The 18,024-nt window shown below is 34.7% G+C and overlaps 1 protein-coding gene across 2 annotated transcripts in view; it reads right to left on the reverse strand.

Moving 5' to 3' along the window:
* Window positions 1-2,018: 2,018 nt before the first annotated feature.
* The window catches only part of LOC149793387 (fibrocystin-L-like), a 221,327-nt gene continuing 205,321 nt past the window's right edge, over window positions 2,019-18,024 (reverse strand). For both annotated transcript variants that reach the window (XM_089967368.1, XM_089967369.1), the window contains exons 58-61: window positions 17,195-17,588; window positions 14,655-14,836; window positions 12,890-13,025; window positions 2,019-4,189 (exon numbers count right to left, since the gene is read on the reverse strand). In XM_089967368.1, coding sequence (XP_089823494.1) covers window positions 3,987-4,189; window positions 12,890-13,025; window positions 14,655-14,836; window positions 17,195-17,588 — 915 coding nt within the window. In that variant the 3' untranslated portion in view covers window positions 2,019-3,986. The remainder of the gene's footprint in view (window positions 4,190-12,889; window positions 13,026-14,654; window positions 14,837-17,194; window positions 17,589-18,024) is intronic.

Here is an 18,024-nt window from a genome sequence, read left to right on the forward strand (position 1 = left end):
CCTAATGTCTCTCATTTGTGTAGTTGATCTATGACAGCTTGTGAACATTAGCATGTGAATGTTAAGCATCTCTATATGTACATGCACTGGAGGAACTGTGCATGATACATATATTCACCTATAGCAATAATAACACTTGCTTTTTGTTTTGCAACATTGTTTAAATGATTTGCAAATTTCCATTAAGTACTGCTGTGTACCTCGAACAACGATTTTGATTGTCATCAAAAAACTTTTGTTTATGTTTAGGTTTATCACTCACTTGTGATACAAAATCTTGCCAGAGTCACCCAAAAATGACAATTTAAGTTATTTCTTTAACATTCTCTTCACACAAAAAAGATATATGAACCAAAACAGCCAGTTAAAAAATTAATTTTTTAAAACCCTAAAGAATAAATCATCCTTTATATTGATTATACATTTAGGACAATATATTTTTTGCCAGAAGTGACTTATATTTTCAAAATATGTTCATGTGTCATTAATATTACATCAAGCATGGAGCACATTATTTAACAGTCCAAACTGTAGCACTGTAATTAATTACATGGCAGAAGTTGGAAAACTCTGGGACAATTGATTATTGATTATGGTTCAGAAAGGTGTTGTTTATATAATGTTATCCGACTTAAGCTCGAGATTTGTCTTAAACTGCCTCATTTGTAGCCCAGATATTAACAAATAACTTGGATAATTGATGGATAAATGTCTTCAAAAACTGAAATAAATTTACTGTTAACACATTAACCCCTGGAGCTTTTTGTAATTTTTACCTGAAAATCGAGTAAGAAACGCATTTGAAAGATGTTTCTGAATAGATCCGAACACACAAAATCCCTGGTGATCATTCAATAACATACTGCCTAGTGGTGTTAGAAACATCGATTTTCCTTGGCCATTTGACTCGCACATGAGCAGAAGGGTAAAAGTTGGACTTAATTGTTTTTGCTAAATGGAGCCATTATTGTTGTATGGAGACCACTCTTTATTCCAAATACCCAACTTATCCTATGTTTTGCAAGGGCTCATCAGTCTGTTTGCAGTTCATACCAGTTTGCCTTAGATCTGAGACCAAAAAGTCTAAAATCGAAACACAAAATCAAATTCCGACCACAGGCGAATTTTGGGTAGAAAAAAGTTGGGTCAGAAAAATGAGTTTTTAAAATCTGTATTTTGTAGTGCAACTAGATATTCCAGATTATTTGGCATCATTGTAGAGCTACATCTGTCTACCTTTCTATAATACCACCCACTTTAGTGTATCATGCATGACCATGATGCTACAGAGCTCGGCCGTTGGCTACTACCTCCTGCCCCATTAAGTCGTCACTAGGGGTTAATGTGTTAAAACGAATAAAAATGTGTGAAAATTGACACAATTCCAAGACTAATTTTTCTGTTTCTCTTGCCCAGTCCAAGGTGTTGACAAACTAGACCTTATTTTGAATTCACCTGCTGCTGTAGTTATATGGCTTTAGTATTTCCCACCCCCTCAAAGGAATGTGGGACACTGATAGATTGTATTTTGAGTTGATTTTAAATTGATAATACTGTAATAAAATTGATAGATTTTTTTTATATTGTCTTCATGATGTTAAGACTGCAAACACTTGTTTTAGCACCCTACTTAAATATTTTTCTTTCACTATTTGTGCTGTCTGTTTTTCTCTGTTATTCTCAGGTTACATCTTTACATCTTTTCCGAATCATGGCTTACGTAAAACAATGAAATTTGCTTCTGGCTACAACCTGGTATCTATCTGCACATATGACACTCACCACCATTTCTCTCTCTGTCTTTCTCCATTCACTTACTTGTATTACAAGGAGGCTGTCCAGGGACACTGAAGGCATAACTTGAAATGCAGTGGCTCAGAGATTAAGGCATTCGACTAATGGCCACAAAAATGGGACCAGATAGATGGGCTCTATTTCTGCCATGTGATCATTCTGGTTTAATTTAATGGCAAGGGTTTCTTTGCTCTTAGTTATTCAATTTTCTGGAGGGACACATATTGGTATTTTTTTTTCTTTATTAAAAACCAAAAGCACATAAAAAAATTAAAACAATTTTCTGAGTAATAGCATTGAATATGTGAAATGTTTTCAAAATAAAGCACAGTACAAATCATGTGATAGCATAAATGAAAAAATGTTTCAGCATTTTGAAATGTCAATACTAGCAAAAGTTAAACTCTATTTACCAAATGACTTAGAGATGGTCAAATTTTAGTAACAACTCTGCAAATAAATTTATAAAGTTGGTCCTGGCATTTACAAGAAACAAGTTCATCCTAAAACAAAATCTGTCTCTTACACATAATATAATATGTAAAGAAATTCTCATACTTTCTTGGAGTGCATCAAATACATTTAATTATTCCATATCAAGGCTAAGCTTCATTTTTAGCAAATTTCAAATTTGTTAGATCTTTTGAGCTGAATCCCTCAACGACATTCTATACATAAGAAGGTTTAACATTTTAAAGTATGAAAAAGAAATGATATTTACTAGTTTAGACAATTTTGGATTATTGATTTTAATTAAATCTTTGAAAGTTTTGAAAAATGGGTATTTTTTGTTTTGTTTTTGTCATCATTTAAGATATTAATGTGTTTGAGTTGAGAATTGAGAATACCTCGTTACAAACCTCTTCTTTCGCAAGATCACAGTAATTTATTGGTGTTTTACAAACTAATCTTATAATCTTATATCATGAGATTATCAACTAAGAACTGTTACTTATTAAAACTATTACATGCTCAATTACTATTTTTCTTCAGTTTAGATTACAAATCATTTATGATACACCATGACATATTTTTTTGCCACTCTTGTTCTAGTGAAATTTAGAAAACTTATTTTGTAAATTAGATTTAAAAATATTTTTTTTTATCTTTTTCTGCATGAGGCAGAACTCTGCACAACTCTGGACTTGTGACTCTTAAAAGATTTTATCATATGTTACGTCTCTTGCTTCTTAATAAAGAACAGGCAAGTACTGGAAGCTGACTGGAGTCAAGATTTTTTGGGATGATAATGGACAAAACACTACCAGTTCAATACTGGGAGAATGGAAGGATAATATTCAGATAAAAATCATGTTTCACTCAAGGACAATATTTTAAAACTTATGAGCAATTCATAAAACACTTTATGAATCCAGTGGAAAAATGCAAAATGTTAATAAAATTACATTCCGGTGTAAAAAACTGGCATTTAAATAAAATATCTTACAAAATAGGAAAGCAGAGTCTGTTATAAATTTCAATATTTTAAAAATATTATGTTAATTTTGCAAAAAAACAGCAAACAAAATCTCATTTACGTCAATCGTAAATCACCCTTTAGTCACTGATAATGAGACTTGAACTCTTTCCCCTCAAAAATCCCATCTTAATTCTTTCAATTTTAAGTCAGAAATGTCCAAAATGATTGGATAAGAAAAGCTACTGGCATTTACAAAAGAAAAATATAACAATGTTGGCACACAAGTTATTCATATCACACACAGATTGAAAACAATATTGAGGAAATAAGAAACCAGGCATAAATTACACAAATAATAATAGAAAAACAATTCTAGCACTTCAATGGTATCATACAATAAACAATGCTGACCATTTGCTATAAAATAATATAAATGGTTTTCAACTAGCAAAGATCTAAAATAATAAAAAAAAACATTTAGCTGTTAACACAGCAAAACATTTTAAAATATAAAGTTTAAATTTTGAGGCATTTGCAAAAGAAACATATCCAAGGATCTAAACATATGTTTTATGCAATTAATTTAAGTTTAATTTTTAAAAAAATGTTACCATTTACATATTAATTTTCATTATATGTTACGCAAGAGGAAAACTTTAGCGCTAAAGAGATACAATCATTCTCAAAAGGAAAAAGCCTTTATAGTCTATAAGCACTGATGTATTTCTGGATTTGTTTTCATTGTCAATAAACCACCTGGCTGCTCGCCTCCTCAAAATAGGGAGAGTGGGTGAGGTGACACTTTGATGCGATTGATAGGGCTTCTAATTCGCTTTGGGAATTTTGGAGGCAACTGTGTGCCGAGAGGTGGTGGTGACATCATTTCACCTCGAAGACTGGTGAAGGTATTCTCAACGAGTAATTGCCTTTCAATTGTTTTCCGATAACCTCCCAGGTACCTGATTTTGTCGTTGTCTGAAAGGAAAAAAGACCAAGTTGCACTAGACCCAGAAATGACATCCCTTGATGTGCAAAATAATAAATGTCTGAGCTTTTCTCTTGAAATCATATGTGGACTGAAAAGAAGACATCCTTTTATGCCATTGTGCGGATCTGTACCTCTGCTGTCTGAAGTGGATGTCAGCCGCACAAAGTAAAATACTGCTTTAAGCAGTATACCTATTCTCAAACAGGTCCCTCACTGATAAAATCTTAATTCTACCAAATGTAACAAGCGATTTGTGATAACTGTATGCCAGTAAAACATGTTTAATCACATAATAAATAACATGAATTTCCATTAAAAATAATTTGTGAACGTTGCTATTCCATTAAAATTCATTCAAAATACATTGAGTAAACTACTCCATAACAACTGGTTTATATAATTATGTTGAAGAAAATTACCACTGCTTATTCCAGAGTCATGAAATCTTTTCCACGGAGTATTATTTTTTGTCTGAATCACTGGCAGACCCAAATTATTTCTAATTACACCACTGTCAAAATGATTCCACAACATTATGGCTGAAAGTTCTAATGCTTTGTAATGTATATATGCCCCTTCACATGGCTACAATTAATAGAGTTGAATTTGTAACAGAATTTAAACATGTAAAACAAATATATGCATCACACGGTCTTAACTGAAAACATATACTTAATGATTATAAATAAAAAAGCAAAGCCTCAAGCTGTAACACAAATAAAATAGATTTCAATTTGTAAATGTGACGAAGATTTGTGTCCTTAAAGGACAAAATGTGCATGACACAGCATACAGCAAAACATGGACAAAAAACAATCGGCAACAATGCCTTTAACATTTCCAGGAAGAAGCTTAAACTGGACACACTGTGCAATACCTGTGGCCATGTTAGCATTCAACAATTTCCATCAAATTATGAGGAAGAATGGAGAGATGTTTTATCTTAATCTGTTTGTCTTGGCTTTGAACTCACAGGATCAGGATACAGAGTTACAAATAGAAGCAGAGTTCCAAGATCCACAGCTATAACAATGGCAATAGACAATCTCATATGCATTTGTGCTGCATATTCTAAGCCTCACCACATGAAGATGAACAGACCTGGCCCTAGGATGTGTGGTGACCAAGGTAGCATGCAGGGCACAAGGCCTGGCCCTAGGATGTGTGGTGACCAAGGTAGCATGCAGGGCACAAGGCCTGGCCCTAGGATGTGTGGGGACCAAGGTAGCATGCAGGGCACAAGGCCTGACCCTAGGATGTGTGGGGAGCAAGGTAGCATGCAGGGCACAAGGCCTGGCCCTAGGATGTGTGGGGACCAAGGTAGCATGCAGGGCACAAGGCCTGACCCTAGGATGTGTGGGAACCAAGGTAGCATGCAGGGCACAAGGCCTGACCCTAGGATATGTGGGGAGCAAGGTAGCATGCAGGGCACAAGACAGCAAAAATGATGAGCGGGATCTCAAGCAAAAAAGTTGCATTGCAGAGTTGATTTCCTGAAAGTGCAGGGCCGAAGGCAGTTGCCTCGTTCGCCTTGCCCTAGGGCTGGGCCTGAAGATCAACATTCCACTGCTATAAATTACACCACTTGAATTTGTAAAAATTCAAAATTAAATGATAATACAAACTTTTCATTGTATTTCCACAAAAAGATTCTGATTTAAGTTTCTTGAATCAAACTAAGTAGATAAAAATATTCTGACCTGGTTAAAAATCAGGTGTTCTCATTATTGTTTCATGTTAGTGGGACAGTTGGTTAAATGTTGGTGGGTCCCCATAAAATAAGACATCATTTATTATGGCAATGTAAAGAAATATAAAACACAAATACAAGAGATGAATGTTATTCCTGCAAACCAACCAACAGAATGAAACTTCTAACTTATGACAAATCCAGAACAATCTCTTCCACCAAGTCTCTTTCATTTTAACCTTCTGACTTTTGACACAGACAGAAAAATTCCTTTGTCAAGCTTTTATTATTAAATATAGTGCAGAAGTGAATAACATTTTAGGAAAATGAAAATCACAAACCATACAAAGCAAGATGTAAAAAGACTTGAGTAATTAAATGCAGGCAAAACTCTTGAACTGAAACTGTTCTAGTACATACCTTGAAAGCTATGAGAATATGACAACTGACACATTAAATTTGGATAATAATGATGGATACCTTGTACAAATTAAAACCGTATTTGCATCTGTGACAGTCATATCATACTGAGACAATTCAAATTTAAAGGAACGCAGTGAGACCATCTAGCTAACATGCATATTTCTATGCCATTTCAAACGAGCTTTTCCCCCAAACTCAGAATGAAGCACTTATGTGGTTTTCTATTTATTACATAATCCCTTTCCATTTAGGCATTCTTTTCCAACACTGAAATGTATCCTTTTAAAAAAATGTAGTTAGGGCACAGTGACATTTATGGAAATTATAATATACAACTCAATGACTCCCCCCACCCCCGACATTTAGAACATCCTTATCTCTTTCTGGTGCAATTCAAATAACTTCAACTATCTGAAAGGGATTCTCCAGTAACTGACCTCACGTAAGATGACAGATTGCTCTGCCTACCAAATCACGTGACATGACTCCCCGCTAACCTCCGACAAAACACGCAGTATTTGGCAAAGAAATATGTTTCAGCTTAAGTGATATGTTTATTTAAAATGATTTGTATTATTCTTAAAAATATCAAATTTCAAAGTTGCATAAATTATATGCAGTAGACAATATTTATATTCGCAGTTCAAGTTCGTATAGTAATAACCTTAGTGTTTTATTTCAGTAAATAATAAAATTAAATTTTAAAGCTGTTTGAGAACGTATTCATGTACAAGGAAACTCACTCCAAAAGATGCTAATGTATTTAGTATATAACCTTATCCTTATTAATTTTTTCTGGCTTACGTTCATGCTGCATTGGAAGTAAATGAATCAAAAATTATTAACAAAATCATAAAATAATTACTGTTTATAAGTATACTGTTGTACATAATTTTAAAGTTGTACTATGTTCGTCAGATGAATAAATGATGACTGTTGATGTAAACGTGTAAATGCATGCCTAATATATCGGACGATAATTATCTGAAACCATTGTTTTTGTATTTCTTTATTATTACATTTTTGTATCCCCCACCCCTCCTTCAGCCCAGTGAGAAAGTGAAGAGTCACTCAAGTGTCTGAAAGATTGAGATAATAAATTATTATTTTGGGGACAAGCCAATACTAAAGTGTAAATTTTCAAACTTCAAAATAATGCTGAGTGGGATTAAGTGCTTCCTATACAATAAAAATAATACACATCAAAACCCAAAAGTTGGGGTGTTCTTCACCCAAATTATAGAAACGTTTATTTTTACATTATTTTTCAATTTCAATTCTTTTTTTTTCTTCAAGCCATCAACAGGATATACTCTTCTACATACTTTTGTGCAAACAAACACATTGTAATTGCCATCAATTGTTTCCATATTCAGCAGATCGTACACACGATCAAAAAGAGTCTTTATCCATAAAAGTTCTGTCTATGTTTCGGGAACGGAATATATCTTATTCCTCCATTTAGATGATCTGGATATCGATAGTCAGAATTACAAGGCTCTATCTGCCTTCTTATCGATCAAGAAATCAACAAATCATTGCAATTTTTTTAATACTTATCGTACTCATTTTGTTATTGCACAAGCAGCTTATCTGAGGAAAATGAAGGATGTAAGCAATGCCTGAATGTGTGTCTAATTTTTGCTCGCTGATTGGTTAATTGATCAGCATGATTGACAAGTGGCAATAGGTCAATCGTAGTGATCCTTTAAAAATTAGTAGGTTTTTAGCAGATATACATCCAGCTAGATGTGCAAAGATGATAGGTCTTGAAAATAACACAACAACAATTCAAGAATCAATGAAATACTGACAATTTTTTCAAATATATTCCAGCAACTTTGTAATGAACAAAAAATTAAGACATCATTTGGTTTCAATTGTTAGCAACTGCTTGCTGTGCTGTTAGTGATGACAGATTTATTGTTACATTATGAAGTTATTATGACATAATAACAATCATGGATTTGAGGGCATTTTCAGAGTGTTTTTGAGCATGTGGGAGAAAAGGTCAACAATTTTCTGATTAGGAGCTCTATGTTACAGGGAGTAGGCCCAAATAGATAATGTGCAGTTATTCACTCTTTAGCCGTGGAGCTCTATGTTACAGGGAGTAGGCCTAAATAGATACTGTGCAGTTATTCACTCTTTAGCCTTGGAGCTGTAACAAATTCTGTATGGAACATTCAAATGGTTTAAAATACAGTCACTGGCAAACTTTTCATTTCTCAAATGTTACATAGGCTTTGGACCAGCAAGTGAAACCTTAGCAGTTGAAAATCTAACAAGATGAAAAAGTTGACACAGCTAACCATCGGTGCCTGGAATGTACACACACTAATGAACAGTATACATCAACAGATAGATCAGAGAAAAGCACAGTTCTAGTTAGTAGAGAATTGGCCAGATTCAATATCCAGATAGCAGCCCTGAAAGAATCTCATAGCTGAAGAAGGACAAGTCACAGAAGAGGAAATGACGACATTCTTCTGGGGTGGCTTAAGTAAAGAAGAGCAACAAGAAGTTGTTGTTGAGTTTGCCATAGAATCACAGGTAATCAGCAAGCTTACAAATCTCTCAAATGACAGACTCATGAAAATGAGACTTCGACTCACAGTCTAGAAAAAAAGTATGTTCACACCATGAAGAACCTGATGAAATGAAGGACAAATTTTATGAAGACCTGGAGTATACCAAAAGGCAGACAAGTTTATCATCCTTGGTGACTTCAATGCTAGCGTTGACACAGATCACTGTACATGACTAGGTATTGGCTTAAATGATCCTGGCAAATGCAACAACTGGACCCCTCCCCTACTAAGGAAATGCACTGAACATGATCACCAACAGTGTTCCACCTGTCAAACCACAAGATGTCTTGGATGCATCCAAGCACAGACATCTTCTGACTGTGTCATCATGAGGAGATGAGACAGTCAATGTCTCAGTGACAAAGGTTATGCGAAGTGCAGAATGCTTGACCACAGGCACCAGGTTCAATATCCAGATTCAGCCAAGCAGATAAAGCACAAGGTAAATATGTGCCCAAAAAGCTCACTTTCTCCAAACTGAAATAAGAGAATCTAAAATGGGCAATTGTGGAAGAACCACAAGTATGATGTTCTCTGCCATGCCTACTGATGACTTCCATGACTGACACTTGGATTCAGATCAAGTGGTGGAGGACAAAGTCAAAAGAAATGACTGCATATTTGATGATGACTCTTCCCTGAGTGCCAAATCTGAGTATGACATGCAAGAACATATGGAACATTGCTCTTAAACTCATGATAATTTCGATCTTGCAACCAGTACTAAGAAGACTGATGTTATGCACCAACCTGACATAAGAAAGTCTTACATAGAGCCCACCATCACAGTAAATGGTTAAACCTATCTGGCTGTGGACAAGTTCACCTATCTTGGCCATTCAGTAAGGTGCAGCCAACATCGGTGATGAATCCAATGCTAGAATTGCTAAGACAAATGCAGCCTTTGGTGGGAGCACAGAGGCATCAATCTGCAAGCAAACCTAAATATCTAGAAAGCCAAAGTGTATCCGACCCAGCTGTATGCAAGTGAAAACTGGATGGTGTACACACGCCAAACCAAGAAGCTGAAACAGTCTTAGACAAACACTGAGGTTGCCACATGCACAGGCATCCAAACTCTGCTGGTGAAATCACAGACAAGATGGGCAGGCCATGTCATCAAGATGTCTGAGAGTGACTATCAAAGAGGATGATTGACAGCAGATAAAGTTATCTTAGGGTGGTCAGAAGAAAGACTTCAAGTCATCCTTGAAACACTTCAACACTGAGTTGGGAGGATCTCCTGCAGGATTGCTACAGGATTAGCTAAACATATGGCACCATTTGGTTTAAAGTATAGACTGGTCTGTTAGATACAACAAGCTTATCAATATAATAAGAAGGTGAGGCAAAATTAATATTTAAAGAAATACACCTGCTTTATTAGAAATGGGTCATATACAATTGCTATAAAATGCAAATAAGGAAAGTACTCTTATCTTATTCTTATACAGCAGTTGTCTTTTTAACAATATTCTCAAATTTATATGGGTGGAATTAAAAAGATGATAATAAAACAACAAAAACAATTTTTATTGCATTTTTTAAAATTTTGTTGTTGAGTGTAGCAAAAAGGTGTAATCCATGTGCAGTCCCATGGAAAATTAATTTGGTGAAGAAAAAAGCATAATGATAATACTAAAAGTGTTGGCATGTATTTTAATGTGGCAAGAAGCGCTTTTTTGGACTATTCCACTTTATAATATGTGGGGTAAACATGTTAACCACTGCTAATTTTTATTTAATGCAGTAACTCCCCATTATCATGTGCTTGGGTTGCCTTATACCAGGTGAGACAGATAGATCAATTATTAAGATCTCTATAAATGTAATTGTATGTAGCTATAGGCATGTTGGGACGGACAATTTCATCATTAAGATCTCGATAATTGTAGAGAGATGATATCATAGATCTAGCGATGTAGCCATAAGCAAGTTAAGACAGAACATCTATCATTATGATCTCTATAACTGATATGACGCCAAATAAATGTGACAGATGGATCTGTTGCTAAGATCCCTACAATTGTAATCATATGTAGCCACTGGCATGTTAGGACAGACAGATACATCAATAGAATTTCTGTAATTGTTGAGAGATGAAGCCAGAGACCTGGCAATATGGGTGGATTTATCAGAATGATCACCTGACTGAGACAGCTCAACTGGTTGGATGATCTGATGGACAGTAATGATATAGAAAAGAATAGATCCATTTGATCTGTTAAAAAACCCATATGCCTGGACTTACTTGCCCTAAGACCATACCTGGACATGCAGGAGAACTTAGGCCATCTGGATTGCCTAAAAGTGTGGGTACATTCCCCATTTATATCATAATTACTGGTGGAAGTTTTAAAATTTGTGTCATCACCATCTCTTTGCCTTTGTCTTTCTGATAATATAGCACACACACTGCATGTAACTGATGAAGTACATTTTTTAACGCAAGGCATGATTCGTGTGTGTCTTTCTTAGCCTTGAACTTGTTTAATTTATTACCCTTCAATTACTGCTTTCAATCAAATGAAAAGATAAAGCAAACCAACAAAAATGTATAAATCATCATTGCAGTGTGTTAATAAGTCAATAAAAAAAAAACACTCGTTACTAACTGGGTGAGCAAACAACAGGCACTGTGCATGAAACCAAAAATAACAATATGCATCAATGACTGTGTGTTGTATACTTATAGTATAAAAATTGCCATGTCCAAAAAAGTGTAAAAATTTCACAAAATTCAAGAACAATTATTTACCACCTGTTTAGATATGAATATAAATCCAATTAAATCCAAATTCCTGTATGGATGGTTCAAATTCAACACAAATTTACCTTTGGATTCACAGGTGTCTCAAATGATGTAGCATGGAAGCAAATCTTAAAAATTTGTCACACCTGGTGGTGGCAAAGGGAGGTAATGGGCAAGAGTCTATATGAGATAAAGACAAATTTCCATCTCTTTAGTAGGGCTTGATTTAGGAGGTAGCAGGCCTATATCAGCTAATGTTAATGTGATCAGGAAAGGTATTTAAAGGAGAAATGTGGTCATATAACAGTGCTTGGAAACTGACATAAACAGAAAACTTAACCAAGGTGAGGAATAGATAATGGTAACCCATTGCCTTTGACAATGTCATGGTAGGATATGACTGGATAGTGTGGACAGGATAAGTTAATTAGTAAAAACAAAAAATGTTAATAGATTGAACAGTGTTGTATGACACTGTATCATCACATAAGTTTCAATATCTTTTGACAAATACATCCAGGAGAAGAACATCAATCCATATCACTTCCAAAAATTTCTATGTTCAAAAAGCTAAAACAAAGGTAGAATTTTCAATAATTTACAATCTTTTTCACTGATAAACTGGAAGAAAAATGGTATTTTTTTAACAAATCTAATTGAATAAGCAATCTTAGGACTGAAGAAAACTGATAAGTGATAATTTTCAACCATTGTCTATTTTTCTTTTTTCTGCCTATCCAACAATTACATTCAACTTCATTTTGCTACTACTACATTGATATCAGAAAATGACAATCAAGACTGACATGCTCACTACAATGAGATATATTTAATAAGGTTTTCAAATAAATGCATTTAGATGCTACCCAAAGGATTACACATTTATTTTATTTCAACACTAAATATCTAAGTACTTGCAAACATAAATTCCTGTAGTTGACTATAAAAACTACATTTTATAATAAATATTGTATTTTCTCATCATTTTCCTATCTTTCCCATAATCCACCAATGTTATGTTTGCTCATATACCCATTCCCACTTTTACACACTTTTTGCAAATGTTTAACAGGAAAAAAAAATTTTAAGCCACCAACACCTTTCCAAAGATTTTTAAAACTGTCCTTCTGGGTTTATCACATGAGAAATAATGTATATAGACAGATAGATAAGATGACTATTCTTTCAGCTTAAATTACAAATTCAGAGGAACCCAAAAAGTTTAACTCACCATGTGTCTTGGTTTTGGGGGAGACCTTATACTTGCAAAGAATGAATATGATGAGGGCTAGAGGAATTATTATGATGCCAACACCAATAGCTGCCCAGATGCCTGGATGTAGAGACTGTGTTGTCTCTGTGGAGGACTGCAATAATAATAATAATAATAATAATACATATTAGCAAAAGTAGTACATTTAGCAGTCGAAGAAACGGTATAGTACCCACTCATTATATTGAAGTCCACGTGTGCCACACTACATTATAATAACAAGTAGTGAGACCACCAAATTATAAAATACATTATACAAGTAATTTTAGTGTTATATATTAAACTGGATACATAACTTTACACATCTTATACTTTTAATAGGAGTCATGTTATAAAGAAGGGCACTACAGCGAGGCAGAAGTGTATAAATAGTAACAAGAAAACAATAATACTGGATTGATTATGCAGTAGGAGGAAAAACAAAGAATCTTTTTTTTCTTTTCAGTTTAAAATCTAATTTTACTTGAACTTGTTTTAAATTTCAAGCTGCTATACAAAACAAAAACCTTCTTATGTAAACATATCAGAGACCTCAATGTCAATTTGTGTATTTTGTATTTTTTTTTAGCCTATGATAGGGTGCATACATGTTGTGTAATGTATTTTGTGGAGGAAGAACCACAGATCCTCTGTAAGCTACTGGAAAGATCTGTAACATACCCGTATTAGTCAAGATGAGAGTAAAACTCACATAGACTGACCAGGTGAAATGTGTGTCACAGTGATATGTAAATGCAAGCAACTCAGGACAGACAAACCAATGTCTGGACATGACCAATTGAATATGTGTGATAAATCTGATCTTTAAAACAGTACTGAAATGACTTTTATTTGGACAACATGATGAGATATCCTTGCCAGAATATTATTAGTCAAACCTGCACAATTCAGACATAAATAGGGGAACCAGGTGTCTGAGTGCTCTAAAGCACTTGCTTTTACTGATCATTGCCATCTCACCTATGTCTGCACAGGTTGGAGTCTCAAGCTCAGCCAATGTGGGTATGTGAGAAAGCTTACCAGTGGCTACCCGTAGGTCTGCGACTCTTACTTTGGTTTTCCCCGGTTTTTCCTCCACTAGTTATACTGGGTGCCATGTATTGCCTATCATGTGCTGAAAAATTTCAATAAACCCAAAAGAAGAACATCAACCATAACTGAGACCATGTTTAAACTAGAATGGACAAGGCATTGACTGGCCTACAATTCCATCTAGTCTAAACTTATAAACACAGTTGGTACTCAGCAGTTACACTGTTACAGAACAGTACATCGAGATCAGAAAAAAGTAACTGACCATAAAAAAAGACAAAATGTGTTCCTTTTATTTATCTATCTATTGAATACAAGCACCTTTATGGCTTATCCAAGCAAGGATTAATAAGGGAATGGTGTATTAAGGAGCCCAGATTATAAAGGTTTCATTGCAGCTACACCATGCACTGCCTTGTAGAAAACAAAATTGTTTGAATATTGTTACATCATATAGTCTATTCAGTAGTCTTGTTCAGAGCTCATGCTCACAACAGCCAATATGTTGACAATTCTATCCAAGAGCATGATTGACAATTTAATTTTCATAATTAATAGTTGTGAAGCAGAAAGAGGAGGAGGAGATGAGGAAACAATTATTTGTTTTCTTTCTAAAATTGTCCATACAAGTGCACACACACACAGACTTTTGCAAAAAGTGAAACCTGGGGGACCAAAAAAACCTTGTTACCTTTGGTCCACATGTCACTCCATAGTAGCTGACACCATCGACAACCATGTATGAGGACAGGTACATTGTTGTGGAGGAAAAGTTGAAGGGAGTCTGGCTCTCAATATCATCACAGATAGAAAACAGTGTTGTGTTGACATTGTATGTTGTACCATCAACTGTGATGGTTACCACTATGCTGCCTGATGATGATAATAATAATTTAATAATAATAATAATAATAATAACAACAACAAATATTTAATAATAAAGATGATGATAATATAATTGATGATAGAGACAATGCATGTTTATGTAAAGAGATTTAGTCTCTTGTGACAATTCATACAAATATATAATCAATAACTGCATACATGAAGACAGGTGCTCTCTCACAGCAATACAGTTAAGTTATCTGCTGACTTACATGTTAGTTGCATTCACAAGAGTGGCTGCAAAAATCGAAAGCTGCGTTGTTCAGAATTCTTTTTCTCAACAGCAATAATGTTATAAAAGGAGATTATTTACACAAACATTTGCCTACATTTACTTTTCTGTCTGAAATTATCTTATGTTGAATAATTTCTGATTCTCTGGCAACATCCTGGCAATGTTGACAATTTTGCATTGGCAAACATTGTCTCCCATGTGCAGACCCTGAAGTTGTTGACCACCTCAGGCCCGATTTTCCACCAAGCCCCATTCCTACACTTTTCAGTGACCTCATCCAACACCTTGCCAATAATGTCAATTGCCATTTCAATATTTAAACTTCAACAAAACTCCTTAATAGTGGGTTTATCATCTCTCTGTCTTTTATATGCCTGGAGAAGGTTTGGTATGGGTAGTAGGTTTTAAAGGTGTCAATAATGCCCTGATTCATTGGCGGATGAGGGAGACTGGGTTTTTAGATACAGAGAAAAAAAAACACGTTTCTTTACTGAGGTTGTCAAGGTAACCAGGAACATTATCTATGAAAAGGAGAATCTGAAAGGAATGTTTTCTCACAATATGCCCCCCTATTCCTGGTGAAGATGTCTCCTGAAATAATCCATGGAAATGGCAGCAGTAATCCATTCCTTTTTATTACTGTGCCAGTACTCTACAGAAAGATGCTGTTTTGAGTAACGTTTGAGTGCTCTTGGATTTTCTGAATGGTAGATCATGAAGAGTTTGACTTTGTAATCTTGTGGCAATGCCACCTAATAGCAGTGTAAATTTGTCCTTAGCAGTTTTGAAGCCATGTGCTGATTTTCTTCCAAGGAGATGAAAGTTCTACTCTGCACCCACTTCCAGTTATATTTTTTAAGACCCATTTTGTCTAGGTCGAAAATTCGTCTGGCAGTATAACCTTCATAAATCACAACTTTCAAACCTCAGGAAATTTTTCTGCAGCACCGCTATCTGCTGCAGAAACTTTAGGTTACGGAAACTATGCTGGGCCCTGAATCTCTCAAAACCTGAATCTAGCAGTGAAAGGCTTTGCTTCTCCTTGTGGTACAGATTTCTATAAGTCCTTGTATAAGTATTTTGCCTTTTCCTGAATCACAGTAGTAGACAATGGCATGTCTTTCTATTTGGATACTCAATCCATGTTTCGTAACACTTTTAAAATTTTCATTAATATGGGAAGCTTTAGCATGGATTGTTTTCAGCATGGATTCAGTCAAACACAAAGCATGCTGGATATGAGACGTAGTCTCCCCTTTTTCATACAGATTCAAAATGTCTAATTTCAATTCCAAAATTACAGCCTTTCTCTGCCTCTTAACAGTCAGTATTAGATTGCTTGGAACTCATAGTTGATTAGGGTTACAGATATAACAGCAATTAAGATGTTACACAGAAGAACTGCACCTCAAGCTAATATTATAAAGTTAGAATGCTGATTGAGCTGTTGACGAATGGTGGTTCATGACAACATTAAACCCAAGCTGCACACAAACTATATTTGACCTCCCCCCCCACCAGTCACATGGGAATAAAGCTGATGAAACAGAGTTTTGTATAACTCTTCCTGTATTACTTTTGATGCTCATTTTGTTACTCCTTTCGTTACACTACCTTTAATTTTCATTGAAATATATGTAATTCAATTAACTTTAGTACCATTCATTTTAGCCATTTAGGAACCTTATATATTTTGTTTTAGACAAATAATTTCATTATGTTTTAGTGTTCAATAAACAAATTAAATTTTAAAAAGTTCATATGGAATTGAAATTGCTCAAGTCGGGCAATCCTTTTGTTTTGTACTGCCAACATTCTCTTTATTTCTCCCAACCGCGCTCTCTCTCTCTCTGTGACATTTGATATTATTGTTTTTTCTCAAATTACTATGATTTTTAGTGTGCATTCTATATATATTTATATTACTTACATTACTTACTGTACTCTTCATTGGAAAGAGGAAATAGTAATATCAATTACTCTCTCTCTTTCTTTCTCTCTCTCTCTCTCACATATACACACAAGTACACTAAATTAAATACATAATACATATATCCAAACCTGTACAATACTGCTCTAAATTTGGCAAAAAGTCAGATATGCTCTATTACCTGGTTTGGAGGATATGCCAGTAATTACTGTATCAGGATTCTTATTGGCAAAGTACTGTCCAACAAGCTGGTGGAATTCGGAGCGTGCTGTTTCTGTGGACAGGTATTGATTGTAGTCCTGAGGGAACTTAAGAACAATGTCTGCAGTCTCTTCCACCACCATGTTGACATGACTTGATGATATCACATGAATCACCCCAATATAAATCTCGTCATACCATGCTGGCTCGGACATGATGCGATACATTACGTAGTTTGGACCAATAGCAGTGAAGATCAGGTTGCTGAAGGTGGCCTTCCCCGTTGAGGGATTAAAGGTTGTGGTAAGAGTTCCGGTCAGTGTACCATAACTACTTCCACTCATCAAGGATGCTGTCACATTCCATGTGTGACCCTGTGAGGACAAAAAGGCTCTTTTAGGAGCACTGAGAATTTCTACATTCATGACTAATATGTGAATGTAATCTATATCTTACTTGTAACAGAAATTCCAAACTCAAGCTGAAATAAATGCTTGCTTTTTATCACAAACATTTCTGGGGTTAAATTGGATTGAGAATTTCTGCATTTATGATTTGAAGTCTAATGCGTGTCCTTCCACAAACAACAAAAATTTCCATTTTTTTAAAGAAAAATTAAATTTTCATTAAAGGTTTTAGACATTCTTGGTCCTACTGGGTCAGCTCAAAAGAAATTAATTTTCTTGCCATTTCTGTTTTATTTCCTTATTGTACATTTTATAGACTTGAACAGATATACATTGTATAGATAATTTAAAATAAAGGAAACAAAGAGATCTTTGATACTAGATCTTCAAAATCAAATTAAAT

The sequence above is a fragment of the Sinohyriopsis cumingii genome, chromosome 8 (genome assembly GCF_028554795.1).
Source record: "Sinohyriopsis cumingii isolate HCF-2022 chromosome 8, ASM2855479v2, whole genome shotgun sequence".
NCBI classification, from domain to species: Eukaryota; Metazoa; Mollusca; class Bivalvia; order Unionida; family Unionidae; genus Sinohyriopsis; species Sinohyriopsis cumingii.